General features: G+C 49.1%; 1 protein-coding gene across 1 annotated transcript; it reads left to right on the top strand.

The window, feature by feature from the left end:
* Window positions 1-204: 204 nt before the first annotated feature.
* LOC100908309 (uncharacterized) lies at window positions 205-12,924 on the top strand. Its single transcript, XM_029111037.1, has 5 exons — window positions 205-1,129; window positions 1,242-3,927; window positions 12,208-12,457; window positions 12,588-12,654; window positions 12,818-12,924. Exons 1-5 carry the CDS (start codon window positions 205-207, stop codon window positions 12,922-12,924), a joined length of 4,035 nt encoding a protein of 1,344 aa, XP_028966870.1.
* The last annotated feature ends 3,359 nt before the right edge of the window (window positions 12,925-16,283 follow it).

The raw sequence follows: 16,283 nt of genomic DNA, 5'->3' as shown, positions 1-16,283 counted from the left end.
AGATCTGTCCCAGATCCCGTGTGCATTTTCTGCGCCAAAAAGCACAAAAGCTTCAAATGCCAAGAAAGATTATCACCGAGCGACAGGCGGAAGATTTTGGAGGAACAAAATGCATGTACTAGATGTTTCAGGAGAAATCATTCTAGCGATAAATGTAGGGTGAGAGCGAGCAATTGCGCGAAGTGCAAAGGACGTCATAACGTCATGGTCTGTCACAGAGAAGGTCGATCTCCCATTCTCGGAACTAGCCCGACAGACATAACGTCAGCGTGCCAGTCGGCACCATGCGCGGGTTCTCTCGGCACCCTGCTCCAAACGGCCTACGTTTGGGTGGTCAACGGTAGCGAAAAAATCATTTGCAGAGCAATCTTGGACCCAGGGTCACAACGCTCGTTCGTTTCGAATAAGATAGTCAAGCTGCTCAATCTAAAGCCAGTAGCTCAAGTAGATCTCAAAGTCCACGGAATCGCGGGACAAGTCTCAAATAATCTTATGAACATCGTTCAATTAAGACTACAGAGTAGGTTCTCAGATCAGCATATTGTCATCGGCTGCCTCCAGGTGCCCACTGTTATTGAAGGCCAAATCCCGAGAGCCGTATGCCCAAGCGATCTCTCCCCTCTAGCCGACTCCAGAGAGCCCGATTTCTCAGACGTCATCGACGTTCTAATCGGCGCCGATGCCCTCCACTCAGTCTACTGCGGTATGTACCGCAGGGCGGGCGAGTACACGGCTTCCCCAACTATTTTCGGTTGGGTTCTCTGGGGGAATGGCGGTAGCAACGTGTATACCAACTCGGTTATCACGTCGTGTGGTATCCTTCAGGATTCCATGAGCAAGTCAAATGATCTTGCAGTCTACGCGCCGTCCAGAGCTAAGAACCATTCAGACGACCTGGAATTCCTGTGGAAAACTGAGGTTCTCGGAATAGAAAATTCGGAGGCTAATGATAACAGATCCTCTTTAGAAGCGATGGAAAAGTTCTTTAAAGATACCATCAAGCTCTCTCCGGAGGGTAGACTCATAGTATCGTTACCCTTCAGAGAAAATAAGCATACTCTGGGCGACAATCAGAAACTCGCCTACTCCCGTTTAATGGGCCTCTTGAAAAATCTGAAGAAAAAGCCTAGTCAGTTAAAAAGCTCTGGACGACGAAGTAGCTAAGATCGTAGAATCAGATTTCGCCGAGCTGGCAAAGCCAAGATCTCCAACGGAGAAGGCACATTACCTTCCAATCCTAGCGGTCGCTAAAAAATCCTTGAATAAGGAAGAGAAAATTCGCCTGGTAAAGGACGGCGGCGCACGCTCAAAGGACGAAGCGTCGCTGAACGACGTTTTGGAGAAGGGACCAAACTATCTGCCAGATTTAATCACGGTACTGATTCAATTCAGAAGATCTCCCATAGTAATCGTCGCAGACATAAAGTCAGCGTTCAACCAATTCCTGATAGACGAGAAACACAGGACGTTCTTGAGGTTTTATTGGCCAGCAGGCATCTCCCAAAACCCGAACGCTCCCGTGCTGGAATATTGGGCCAAGGTGCTCGATTTCGGCCTCGTCTGCAGCCCATGGTTGCACTGCGCTGGGGTGCGTCACCACCTCGACCTACAGATGGTGAAACGCCCTCGGCACGCAGACCTCTTGGCAGAGATAAAACGTACGTTCTATATGGACGATCTCGCTGTTGGCTGCTCGTCTCTGAATCAGGGAAAACGCCTGGTGGAATTTCTGATCGAGGTCTTCCGAGAGGGTCATTTCCCGCTCGGAAAATGGAAGACGAACTCGAAAGAGCTCGCAAGCTTCATCGAGAAAATCACCAGCGACGACAAACCCGAAATTTCTTTCGAAAACCCGAAAGCAAAGTTCCTGGGTGTCTCCTGGAACCAGAAAGAGGATGTTCTGTTCATCGACACCACAGACACCGCTTCGTTCTTCCGAAACAATCCTCCAACGAAGCGTAATCTCCTGAAAGCGCTGAGTCAAATTTACGACCCGCTGGGGATCATCGCCTCAATTAGCATCAACTTCAAAATCCTCACTCAGACCCTTTGGACGAGGAAAATTGATTGGGATGCTATCCTGGACCCCGAGACGGCATCCGAGTACAGAAGAATCGCCGGTTTTCTCGACGGTTCAGACAGGATTGCCATCAGACGAAACATGTTTGGCACAGCGTCTGGAGGCTCCAGGAGAGAAATCCATGTGTTTGCAGACTCCAGTCTCAAAGCATACGGAGCAATCGCTTACTTAAAGGAAACAAACGTTAACTCCCCATCAGACAAATGCTCAGTTTCTTTTCTGATGGCAAAGGCCAGAGTAGCGCCGCTCAAAGGTCACTGGACCATCCATCGCCTAGAATTGATGGCAGCGGTTATTGCCTCAAGGATGGCTAACCATCTAAGAAACAGCATCCCTGAAAAAATCGACGAGATCTTCTTGTACTCAGACAATTCAGCCGTGCTTGGCTGGCTGAGAAGCTCCCCTGAGAAGTGGAAACCTTTCGTGGCCAACAGAGTCAAGGAGATCCTCGGGTACTCATCGCCTGACAGATGGAGCTACATCCAGTCGGAAGAGAACCCAGCAGATCTTCTCAGCAGGGGCTCGGCTCTTGAAACCGATAGCCTCAAGCAATTCTGGTTGGAGGGACCCTCCTGGCTTCGAGACAACCGATCTCAACGTTCGCACGTTCTGAACGCGCCTAGCGAGTCGGAAGAGATGTTGCGGGAAAAGAAAGTGGAAATAACGGCAGCGGTCGCCTCTCGAGTACAGGACGAGTCAACCTTCTCCAGTAAATTCTCCTCTTGGGCGAAACTCGTGCGTGTTACTGCTTTCATGCGGAGATGGCTTCCAAAAAATCGAAACAAGTTCAAGAGCGGTGATAATTCAATCACTCCGGAAGAATTCATGGAGGCAGAAATCGCTGTAGTCAAAACAATCCAACGCCAACACTTCGCGGCGGAGCTTGATGCCGGCGCCTCCAATTTATCAAAGGCAAGCGCGCTGAAGACATTGAATCCATTCGTAGACGACAGCGGCATTCTACGCTGTCGCTCGAGACTCGAGAAGTCCTCCAACATAAATTACGAGGTCAAGTTCCCGGTGATTTTACCTGTGAAAGATTCTCTTGTTCAACTTCTCATCCGGTCGATTCACGAAACCCAGTGCCTTCATTCAGGCGGCACGGCGGGCGCCTTACACGCTTTGAGACAGCGATTCTTAATCTTGAGCGCGCGCCGAGAGGTAAATAGAGCCATCCACGGATGTAAAGTGTGCGCTCGCTTCAAAGCGAAAGCCGCCGCAGAGCCAATGCCTCCTCTCCCGGCCTTTCGCATCGAAGAATCTCCCCCGTTTGCCGTAACCGGCGTAGACCACGCGGGTCCGATTTACATAAAAAATGCGGCCGGGGAGAAAACAAAATCATACATATTACTATTTGTTTGCGCGGTTACCAGAGCTCTCCGCCTGGAACTCGTGGCAGATCTCTCCACGTACGAGTTTCTCTTGGCTTTGAGGAGATTCATGAGTAGGAACCCGTCAGTTAAGCACATAATCTCCGACAACGCGCGGACTTTTCTGAAAGCGGAAAAAGAGCTGAAGTCGCTCTTCGAGAAAGCAAAACACCCCGATTGCCAATCACTCTTGTCCAAGAAAGGCATGAAGTGGTCTCATTCGACGGAACGAGCTCCGTGGCACGGAGCCTTCTGGGAAAGATTAGTACAGGTGGTAAAAAGGCCACTGCGGAAAATCCTAGGGATCCACGCGCTGCCTTTCAGGGAGACAGAAACGCTTCTTTTCGAAATAGAGAAATGGTCAACGACAGGCCGATTTCAGCCGTCGTGGTCGATCCCGATGAGCCTCGAGCACTGTCCCCCTCATGCCTGCTATACGGATACGCTAGCCAACCGTCCCTTCCGGACACAAAAAAGGTCCTCGCGCAATCCTCCGAGGCTACGAGCATAGTTTTCTCGGAGCGTTGGAAGAGGCAACAGGCGGCCCTCAGATCATTCTGGAAACAATTTCAAAACGAATACCTACAGCATCTGAGGTCGCTCCACTATGCTAAGTTCCAAAATTCGCGACCCATCAAGAAAGGCGATGTCTGTCTACTACACTCAGCAGAAGCGTCACGGGCCTTCTGGCCACTCTGTATAGTCCAGGAAGTTTTCGGCGGGGAGAGCACCGACTCGCGTCGGAGGTCATGCCTAATCAAAACGAGCTCAGGTCAAATTCTCAAGAGACCTATACAGCTCCTGTACCCGCTCGAAATCAACGAATTCTAAAAAATTCACTCGTCTACTCCGTACAGTCTCCCGAATCGAAATCAATACTCACAAAATTTCTCGTTCCACGCTTTATTGGGGATCGAGCCCCTGAATCACGGCAGCCTCCGCGATCCGCGCCAACAGCGCGGATAGGACACGGAGGGTGCCCTCCTGGTCCGGCTCGTGCCGGACCCACCGGGACATCGACTGTGCCCACACCATATTTGCGGACCCCGCCTGGGCCCACATCCTCCTTGCGAGGACCTCCTGGTCCTCGTCGCTCATCTCCGCCGCGCCCGGCACGTAGTTCTGAACGTACAACCAGTAGATCCACGTGGGTGAATTTCGGAAATTGCAGACGCGAGGCATGACTCTCGCGACGTACAACGATAATGTGTGATCGACCGTAGAGATCGTAGTTAATTCCGCACATTGCTCGCCCTTTCCCAAGCCGTTATTAGGTCAAGACGGTAGATCAATGTTTAGAGATATGTACGTCAAGGAGACGAAAACGTGAAATTGTAAATGTTTATTAATTAGGTTCTTTCGCCCGGGAGTGTCACGGATACTCCGTTGGCACCTCAATAAAGCTCGAGTGGTGGCGTCTTGGTCGGGTTTCCCTCTTCCCCCGAATCCCTCTCGCCCTGTGGCTATCTAGAGATTCGGCGGGAACGTGCAATCACTCTCACGCAGCCCCTTCATCGCGTTGCACGCGATCCCGATCAGGAAAGAAATCACCCCTCGAGTCTCACTCGAAATCCGTCTTTTCTTTTCCTTTTCCCTCGTGAGAACCGGAATCAACCGTAAATAACAGGCTTATTCCAGCGATGAGCCCGAAAATTCGTGTGGGGCTTATTTTCGGGGTAGGACTTATATTCGGGGAAACACGGTAGCACGGTGTTCCCGTGCGGCGGGAGGCGCCGCAGAAACCGGGAGAGTTCCTGCGCCCGTAGGCGGTCTTCGGGCCTTAGGGCGGCCCAGCGGTGGCTGGCCAACTCCCGTTGGCGGTCTTCACTCAGACCCCGGGAAACTGGGTCCGAGGCTCGCATCTGGAGCATCAGAAGTCCCGTAGGGCTCAGTCGGAAGTGGCGGCTTAACGGCATCACTGCACAGCTCGAAAGTTGAGCAAAAAGTGATTCCAGCGGTCAGAACAAATTACTGCTCGATACCTCTCCCTCCTCTCGACCCCATTAAGGCGGATATTATTGAAAAAATTTGTATAGGTTGAAGCATCCACATTGGGTGCCTAAGTGAACACCGCTGGTCGAAATTCGGCCACGGTCTGTCTAGAGTCTAGGGAAGTAGAGTTAGGACGAGCCAGGCAGATGACCGAATTGGATGGACTCGCATGTGCATGTTTATTCTCATTGTAATATGATTCCACGATGTAATCTAGGTACGTTCATTCTACTGAACTGCTCCGCAGTTCCCGGGGAGTGTCACGAATCGTGAGAACATAGGTAGCGTCCACGTCTGTCACGAATCGTGAGAACATAGGTAGCGTCCACGTCGGACTAATAAATGAGATCGATGTCTCTCCGGTCTCCGTCGCCCTCGCAGGGCTTTCCCCCTCTCCCGTCGGCGGATCTCCAACAGAGATCGACGTGCGCGGAGACACACACGAAGTTGCCTTCAGCGGACTAAGACGTCCGGAAGCCCCTGCGAGACGGTATTCCGGGAGACTTCTCCAGCGGAATATCATCTTGTCTTTAGTGTCGTCAGCCCACGCAAACCCTTGCGGTTTGTAACACCTCCGAAGACGAACTCGATGACGATGACTTTAGTGACGCTGATTCGTCGAACTTCACGTCTGCGAGAACAGCTCTGAAAGATCTCCGTAGAACTCTGAAGTTGATCAGATTCAGTGGGCCCAGACGGGACCGACTTCGAGAGCTGACTGCACTACCACAGTGCAACGGGAAGCTCCTACGACTTGTGCTTGACACTCGAATCCATTGGTATTCAACGATCACCATGCTCGAGCGGGCACTTCTGATCATGCCAGCTCTGAATTCAGTTATCGCGGAATATCAGGGTATACCGTTCAGCAGAGCAGCAATGAACGAGTTCAAGGAACTGCCAGATGTTGTGCGTCCCTTCATAACGGCGATAAGTTGTCTTTGCTCGTCCCAAGTGAATTTAGTGCACGCGGATCGCATCATTCTGATTCTGCTCAATCACTTGCAGAATACATCCACTGAGCTAGCCAGAGCTCTCCTTGCCGCGGTGATTGGAGGAGTGAAGACTCCACTATCCGCTATCGACCCTTCTCCAATATTTGCTAAATCCACAGCATGATTACTCAATAGAGCGGAGTGTTGAGGGACGCGTACCCGCGGACAAGTCTTTAAGATCCGATTGTCGAGATTTCTCGGCAGACTTTCGATATTGACTTCGATAATCTCATGTTGGATGAAGATTATTTAGCCGAGGAAGAAACATTCAACCCCGAGAGCCTAGATTTCGGGAACGTTTTCACGACTCCGTTGGCTCCAACGAAACACTTTCTTTCCGCAGTAAGGTCCACCAAGCATTGGATGATACAAAATCCTGTTATAATTGATTTCGTAGTCCTCGTCACAATCAGGACTGCTGCACAGACAGGGTAGTCTGGCATCTCGGTAGCTGGATATGATTCCAACATCCGACAGCGGTAGGATGTACTGCCATGCGTCTACACTTGCTGGTGTCTGGCAAAAGTCAGCCATCACGGTTGTGCCCTAAGATGTTGCAACACTAACGTCTCAATTACTACTGCCTTAGGTACACATGGCAGTACGCTTGACGTTTCAGGAAGTATTCAGCTAATTGGGGCAGTACCTCTTTCCCATCGATTTTCGATTCTTCGGGATATACGGACATTTTCATGGATATTATTTGGTCGAATAATATTCTCCTTGGTTTCTTTAGCGAGCGATTTTCTCTGAGTCAACGGTTTAGAAGCATGTTCGTAGAAACTCGATCCCGGGTTGGAGAGTCAACTGACTGTGTCGTCTTCGGATCTCTTCCCCGATTCGTCGAGAAACCGTTGTCTCTAGACTGCTTACTCAGTCTTTCCGCGTGCACCTTCGCTTGGGTCATCATCTCGCTCCGATCAATAATGCATCCTCAACGTGTGACTAGTGGTTCTGAGTCTCCGACTCCAGAAAGCCATCACATCGTATCAGTGAGTCAAGATGCATCCCCCTCCGCAACTCATCAAATGCTCCAAGCTCAAGCAGTATCGCTGTGTCTGATCTACTACACATGGGTCAACGTACCATGGCCATGTATCAGGCTGAATAGCCTCTGTTCAGTCTGCTGTACTCGATTTTGGTGACATTAGCTCTGAAATTGGGTTCTTCAAGAGATGCGCTCCCATTCATGATGGCAACTTCGAGAAAGTTCGCGGTTGAGTTTCTTCGTCTGGACAGCAACCTGAAACGCCCGTTTTCTCAACTGAACGATTCTGCATCCAAAATCTCTGAGACTCTATCTTGGGGAAATGAACGAGTCTATCAGCAAGATGCTCCATCGCATCTCAGCAGGAACAGTTAAAACTGACCAGTTTCAGCCAGGCCGAACGTGACAGTAGGCAGTCATATATTGCCAAATCTGCGGCATCCCAGGGGCTTTCACGGTTACAGCCGAAGATCAATCATCTCTCCGAACAATTCTGTCATATCAGATCTCAAATCAACGAGAAGCATCTTCCTGACGTGAAGCCAATCGTGATCAAATCGGAAACGAACGAGGAGATAGAATCTCTGGTTGCGAGATGCACTCAACTGGGTTGGAAGCTTTCTCAGTTGGGCTCTGATCATTCCGAGCTCAAGAAAAGTCTTTCCATTCACCAGAAAGATATTGACCAGATTCTGGAAAGACAAAGCAGAATTGCTGATGAGGTCATCTCCATTCAATCGTCCATCCGTGAGATCACTGGTTATCTCACCAACGGAGTATCGGACAGGACCCCGATGATCATTGAACACGCCGCCGATCTTGCCGCTCCTAAGGCTTCCCTTGACAAGATCTGGGCGGATCAACTGCGTGCATCAGTAGATCTCGAGGGTCTTCGAAATCTTATTGGAAGACTGAACAGACCACCATCCGGCTCTGCTTCATCGCAAATCAGAGATTTCTCTGAATCAATTTCAGTGCAATGAATTGGAGTGTAAGATTTTCCATCTCATCACACAAAGAAACCCTCCTCATCATCGCTCTCGTTCTGATTGGAGGTGGGTTTGATTTCGTCCAATATGATGAATTGATATGATATCTATCCATATATCACAGAAGAGTGTCTGAGAGCATATTAATTTCTTTCGATCATTCTTATCGTCATTATCTTGACTCCGTCCTCCAACTTGAACGATGACACGTTCGGTTTTGGTATTTTCGTGAACAGGACACTACTCGCTCACCTACTCTGAATTATCATGGAATCGACACTACTCCTCGTGTCAACCTGAACTTATATCGATGCTCTGTTGGATATAACCCACTGGTGGTCAGTCGGTAGACTCTGGATCTGAAAGAGGCTGTTAGGCTGGAAGATCACGGCACAATAAAGAAACAGGGATTCGGTGTGAATCAGTAGCTCCTCATCGTGTGAGCCTTTATTACCAGTATATACACTCAGGTGGAGAGTATCACTTGTGAGTACCGACCCGGATGACGGAAGTCTTTCAGGGTCGTCCATGAACACTGATCTGAAGGCGGAAGTCCTTCAGATCAGGGTCTTTCCGGTTACAGAACTTTGCCTAGATGCTTTCAGTAATCATACTGAGAATGTTACAGCTACTCTACAGAAAACGAGAGGGATTAGTATTCTGTATTTCAACAGCTCTCGCCACACTTTTGGCTGGTTATGTAACGCTAAAGAGGATGGGACCTCATGTCTCCTCATCAAGGGACAAAATGTCGTGACTTCCCTAGCGAGATGTACATATGTCCAACGTCTCCAGAACCTCGGAGGCGAACTGTGCTGGCATCTTTCCTGAATGCCAGCATCTATAAGCATGATCACACGAGAAGCTTATTTGAGGCATCAAAATAAATCTTTCTTCCTGAAAGTTTTTTCTCTGGTGTTGAAGGGCTTATTGTTCGCTGTCCATTGTGACCACAGAATCGGAACGTATTGAGTTTCTCATTAGTGTCTCTGTACACTGATTCCATTTGATAAGCAGCCACGGGATGATTCTTTCCCATTCAGAGCATCCACCCCCGTTCCAAAGTCAACAAGGTTCACTAACAGTTTCATCCGAACACTTTCCGATGGTGTCACTGTTTCGAACAGTGATCGAGCAATGGCTCTAAAAACTTCATTGCTATGCATATGTGACTGTGGTATCCACTGTGGCCACATTAGCTCTCACTGTGATTGGACTTATTCTTCTACCCGATATCACGGACACATCACATTCATATGATGTTGTTCCAATCTTTTCATCCATGGATTCATTTTACTCGGAAACTGTGACCTATCGTGAATTCTCTCTGGCTCAATACAACGAGGATTCGGTTTCTCTCTTGATTACGCAAGTCAAATTAGAGGATCGTTTATCCTCCCTCACTTTGGCAAGTGTAACCGAGAGATCTCCTGTTATGCATGATCTGGTTCATCAGGTGTCATCTGTCGAGTCCTTTTATCCAAGTAATTCTTCCATGTACTCAATGGTCAGCAGTGAAAGTTCTACTCTCCCAATCACTTCCTCATCTGTGCAAGGCATTCGTCCATTTTCTAACCTGGGACAGCTTTTCTATCCCCTGCGTACATTGGAAGCGCTTCAGGAACTGCGTGACAGGGTAGTTTCCTATTCTGATTACCGATATGACCAACAATGGGATCATCCGGTAGTAATTGTTATTCCCAGAGATCTCAGATCTTCCTATATGCAGTATACCGCTCGGGCCGTATCTACGAACTCCAGAGGCCGCTCCCATGAGGGTCTTGCCTCACAGATTTCAACCGCTTCATCAGTGGGACGTGGTTCTGCTTCGAGCAGTAGAATGATAGTGTTTCCGTCAACATCTCCCTCGGTGTCTATGTCTACTTCTCCTCAACCGACGAATGGTGCCAACGAATCCGTCGCGCCTGAAAGTAGCAAGTGTCTACCAGGTGGCTCAGGATCAAGGGTGTCGTTGTGTAAACATGTTTCGCTGTCCACCACGTCGATCATCACGAAGAGAAAGAAACTCCCTTGCTTCCCAGCATGGTATCTCCATCACTCAAATCGGAGACGGTGTCAACAATGGATGTTCCCGTCCTGTCCACCATGATTCTTGAAGGAGTTGAGACTACTTCCCAGTCAACATAGGTCTCAATCAGACTTGACACTACTGGTAACGTCTCGCTGAAAAAGGTGACGACATTTGCTTCTATCACTTCGACTACGAGCGAAGTTTCGAAGATTCAACTTCCCATTCCGGTCAATCGATATGAATGTAGAATCATTGGGTACAACCGTCTGTGTGTGTCAATATTAGACAAACGATGCGTGCTCGTGCGACGAGCTACGCCGTTGACTTTTGTTTTGACTGCGTCACCGTATGAGTCGAATACGGTTGAACACACAGAAGCTATTTACCAATGTCGAGACTATCGAAAACACTTGGCATGAGAATAAATCATATCTTCGAACTATGGACGAAGACACGTTTATTTCAAGCTCTCATGTCTGCAGTTGTCTGATTAGCATATAGTGAATCTGGTGACGCGGGAACCCCAGATCCAGATGGAGTAGAATCTGATAATCTCTGATATCTCCTTCTTTTCCATGTTTGTACCATGCAGCGAAGGATATCTGAACCCACATGCATGAATAGGATCGTTGTTATCAATGCTGCATATATCTGGAGAAAAACCGCTCTTTTTTCTGGATCAGGTTGAGGTCTTGGGGGAACGTGATGGGTATAATCATGAAAATCAATCCAACATCCCATTCCTCCATACGTGGTATTGTTTGCTAATATACACACAGTCAAGTTTGATGCCTTTTCTTTACCGGCGTCCACTGTGTCTATACATACGATCGCACTGAGTTCCAGAGTCATCCAGCTGATGGATCCACCTGCGTACTAGACCACGACACCTGATGTGGAGCGACCCGTCTGAGCACAACCACCATAGTCAGAATCACTGTACGCTTCCAGTGCGGCAGGGCACCCCTTTCGAGTGTAGACAATCCCGAGGTCACAAGTACCTGCGATATAGCGGAGAACTCTTTTGAGCCTCACCACATCGTCTTTAGATGGATTTTCAAGTTTCCGTGACAGAACTCCGATCGCGTACGCGAGATCAGGACGCAAGTCGAGCATTAGGTGCATTAAAGCCCCTACGGCTTGTCTGTAGGCCGATGAGATTTGTCGAAAGAAGAGGATCTCCGCTTTATGCCTGAAATGTGCTTCAATGTGCCCCGCCGATATGGGAGAAGCCATCGTCAGGGTGAACACGAATCATAATTCGAATATGGTAGCGCATCTTCGCCGGAAGCATGAACTATCATTGAGTCGGTCCTTCCTGAAGTGGCCCGCGGCCAATCGGCACGCTCTCGTGGACCGACACCCCCGGAGAGCCAGTGAAACACGAGCCTCTACTTCAGGCTCTACACTACAGAAACGTTTCGATGCCGCCCTCTTAGAGTTCATAATGCAGACTATGATCCCCCTACGGGTGGTCGAGCAAACGTTCCTTTCGAACGTGCTAGGATTTAGGAGAAGAGGCCTGAGACTGATGAGTCGCCATAAGTTGAGCCGTCGGGTGGGAACAGCCTTCACAAAGTTTCGTGGTCAGCTGAGAGATCTCCTATCGGAGCCGACGTGGGTTTCAACAAGAGCCGATATCTGGTCAGGCAGGGAACGGAGCTGTTTGGGGACGACGGTCCACTGGATAGTTGGCGGCTACAACCGAAGATCAGCGCTCTTAGCCTATCGGCGCTTTGGGGGAACGCATTCATTCGACAGGATCGCACAGCTCGTCCAGCAAATCCGCGAATCATTCGGTCTTCCGACTTCAAAGATCACAACCTGCGTGACAGACAATGGTTCAAATTTCATCAAAGCTTTCGCAGAGTTCGGCGTGGATGCTGCCGTCCTCGATCGCGACGAGGTTGAGCCGAGAAACAACGACGAAGCCCATGAGCTTTCCGAGGACGAAGTCGAAGGGGGTGATAGCGACGGAGGAGAGAGCGGAACGACAGACAATAGCGAAGAGGTTTGTGATGATTCGGACATCCTTGTCCTACTCCACTACCCGAAGATACACATAGAACCATTCGTCGAGAACTCATGCTGATGATTGATGTATGTGTCTTCTCTAACATGCGGGCCACCGTATCTTATAGCTTGAGGATGGCAGCGACCTCAATGATGAGGAAGCTGGCGGTAGCAGTAGCCAAGCCGAAGAAGCAGGTAGGTGAATCTGAGGAGCCCGAAGCAGACGACGAGGAAGAAGGCTGCGTTTCCAAATCCGTTGAATCCGAATCGTGGACAGGCCTCGAGGAGAACTGTTTAATCAGTCTACCGTCGCATGCGCGATGAGTTGCGCATACACTATCTCTTTGTGCATCGACAGATGTGGAGAGAGTCTTGAATATCAATAGGGAACTCGCTCTACGCCATGAGATTGCGATGGCTAAGTGGAACATCCTGTGGAAACTCAGTAGGTTACCAAAAACATGATGTGTTCGAAGTATTGCTAACCCAGTTCCGTCCATGAGAGCGGCGCCCCCGCCCAAAAGCGGTTGGGGAAGCACCAGGTTTTTGAGTGGGTTTGCGACTCCCACAGAACGGTGAGGCGCTGTGCACGGTACGTAACACGCATATTCATTCCTGGCCCCGAAAAAATGAAAGGTTACCAAAAACAGCCGAGGTTATATTAGATATCACGGGCAAGGATCTTCGCCGACCGGTAGCTACCCGGTGGAATAGTCTATATGACTGTCTGTCGGTGGTGCTCGAATCTGAAGCGAAGATCCACTCGCTGACGGAGAGCTTACGCCTGTCGAGTTCTCTTTCGGTAGATGATTCCATTTATATTGAAGAGTATTTGAAGGTGTCGAAGCCAATTGCTATAGGCTTAGATAAGCTCCAAGGCGAAAAAACGCTTCCTATGGGACGCTGCTCCCAATTCTGTACATGATGAAGAAGCAACTCTTGGCGATCACCAGAAGCCCTCTACGATTCCGCAAATCGATTAAGGACAGCATGCTCGGGAGCCTAGGAGAACGTTTCGGCGACGTTTTCGATCCTTTTACCCCACAGGGCGAAAAAAGCGCCAATGCTGCCATCTCCACGCCGTCCTTTAAGAGAGCATGGTTCGAATGCATTCCGGCCGGAGAGCAACGACTACGGTTCAAGGAGCTAATCGGTGAGGAGCTGGAGCGACGGGGGTTGGACCGCGAAGACGATCCGATGGAGATCGACAATTATTACGATTTCGACGATAATTTTGAGTTCGCCTCAGTCGACCCCTCCTCCCCGACGATGCAAAGTTCACCTTTCACCTCCAGATAGAGACCGCGCCGGGGATGCTATGTATGTGGCAGTATCTACGGGACACCGATACGGCTCCATGCTGGAGAGGCATCCAGCTATTGCTCCTATTTCCCGGAAATACAACACACAACCGCCATCGAGCGCGGCGGTGGAGCGCTTGTTTTCGTATGCTACAATGATCAACGCTCCAAAAATGAATCGGCTGGGCGACTCGACATCCGAGCAAAGACTGATTCAGCGCCAGAGCTTGTCTTTCCTCGAAAAGTCGCATGGCGAATGAGGCTCCATCCATAAACCCCAGTATAATGAAGCATGTCATTCATTCCATCATATATTCGGAATCGTGCTATAATAACTGTGCCCACCAGCGGCGTGCAGCCGGTCGGTGAATTCAACTGCCGCCCGGGGCGATGATCGACAATCTTGGTATTAGGGAACGCCATCGATCGTTCTTCCAAAATGTCCCATAAATCTCACGTTTTCCATAAACAAGCCAAATCCATAGGAAATTCATCGGTAATTTATGAATACAGTAAAAGCTCGTTATAACGACCCCCATTACAACGAATTTCTCGGTACAACGAACAAGGAAGTTCTCCTCCTTTGGCCAGCTCGCCATAGGGATAGTGTTGAGCGGCATTCTTTACAGCGAAAACTCGGTACAACGAACCAGTTTCGTCGGTTCCTTCGTGTTCGTGGTAACGAGCTTTTACTGTAAATTTATATTTATGGATATGAATTTATTCATACTCAAATTCACAGACATCTTATTCGTGAATTCATCCATATCCATGAATATGAATATGAATTTTCACTTCGCTGAAAAGTTACTCTACGCGACAGAGTCACTTTCACTCACAATACAGTTCCGATGCAGAGTTCTTGAGTAGGATCGTGCTGCTAACGAATGATGGAAATATTCACTAGTCAGTTGGTAGAACTCTCTGGGGTTGGATCTGTAACTGGTGGAAGATCACGGCTTAAAAGAATACACAGTTATCCAACGATAACGTCCACGGTCTCTGGAACGGGACCTCCACGGGTGTACAGATCTCGGAACACGGCGGTGTTTGGGTGTTAGTGAAACACTCGATTAAGTAAAAAAATTATTGTTAGACGAAGCCCAGCTTCGTGTATCACTCATATTATCTAACATAAGCCATGCTTCAGCTATATATAGACACGGAAGTATCACATCAGTTTCGATCCCGGTCCTATGGGGAAACCGGTTTTCGGCGGAAATAAGCGGTTTCCGAGAGGCCGGTTTTCCGCGATCCCCAGGCTTGGACCCTCTCCCAGCGTTCCCGCAGAAGGATGAAAAACTTCCTCTTCCTTCGCAGCCTGCACTTCCCTCAGCTCAGCGGCCAGTTATCAGACCAATCGCACATGAAATGAAATGGGGAGGAAAGATTCGAATTTCGGCGCGAAAATCCTCTGATATCCGTTCATTAGAGAGTTAATTAGATTATCGGTTCAGCGGTTCATGAAGTTCTCTCAAGCGGGTCATTCACGATGCCGAACCTTGTGATTAGTTAGCTGAGACTGTCAACCATCCGAGTCTTGCTCTCGGGATATGCATGCTTCGATACATTCATCCTCCTCGTCGAAAATGCCTCCAAGGAAAGATGGGAAACAGCTGCTCTGAGCGCTTACGGAAGATTAAACTTGACTTCGAGCCACAGAGAAGGAGCATCAAAAGCACAATGCATCTGAAGCTCAATGTCTGAACAAAGAGAATCTTCGAGCTCATTCCGCCGCGGGGAAGGTCATGGAGTGAGATTGGACATGAGCGTCAAGCGACATCGATTCGACCCATCGCGATGTTCTCAGACCTGATAGCCTCTAGCGGAGACACTTTTATTCCATTGAGTTCCAAGACTGTGATCGATCGGTCGTTCCTTGCCAAATCCCAGAGAATGTCGTCGCTAATTTTCACCTGGCTCGAATTAGTGAGCATCTTTCGCCAACGCGAGACTCACCCGAGACTGTGATCGATCGGTCGTTCCTTGCCAAATCCCAGAGAATGTCGTCGTTAATTTTCACCAGGCTCGAATTAGTGAACATCTTTCGCCAACGCGAGACTCACCCGATCTAGAAAAAGTTTGACTTTCTTGTGAAGCGCTTCGTCGACTCAGTGAACTGTCCGGAAGATAGCGTGGCAAACGTTAAGAGAGAGTTGCGATCCTTCAAGAGTGAGTTCAAGCGGAAATATGAGCGCGAGAATCGACACCTCGAGCGCTTCATCATAGCAGCAGCAATGATGGGAATACATCGCGGAGATTTTTCGAGAAGCCTGAACTGGTCGCAGAAATCATCGGAATCGACGTTGACTTCCTGAGGAACTTGAAACTCATATTGAAGCTCCTGAATACCGCAGAAAACATCAGTTCCGACAATTTCCACACATTGTGCTCAGAAATCAGAAACCGCGGAGAAGGTTACAGCCCACTGTGATTGTGTCAGACTCTTCCCCTGGCACCCCATGTCACCCACTCTCCACAGAATACTCATCCATGGACCCGCAGTCATGCAGTATGTAGGAA

The sequence above is a fragment of the Galendromus occidentalis genome, unplaced genomic scaffold (assembly GCF_000255335.2).
Source record: "Galendromus occidentalis unplaced genomic scaffold, Mocc_1.1 scf7180000077200, whole genome shotgun sequence".
Taxonomy (NCBI): domain Eukaryota; kingdom Metazoa; phylum Arthropoda; class Arachnida; order Mesostigmata; family Phytoseiidae; genus Galendromus; species Galendromus occidentalis.
Note: the sequence above shows the minus strand (reverse complement) of the source record. Positions and strands in the feature narration are given on the sequence as shown.

Bases quoted from the DNA above. Each gene is read 5' to 3' on its own strand.
- LOC100908309 (XM_029111037.1), top strand. From the start codon at position 205: ATGGTCTGTCACAGAGAAGGTCGATCTCCCATTCTCGGAACTAGCCCG. The intron at 12,458-12,587 runs GTTTGTGATGAT...CGTATCTTATAG, and splicing joins CGACAGACAATAGCGAAGAG to CTTGAGGATGGCAGCGACCT. The intron at 12,655-12,817 runs GTAGGTGAATCT...GTGCATCGACAG, and splicing joins TAGCCAAGCCGAAGAAGCAG to ATGTGGAGAGAGTCTTGAAT.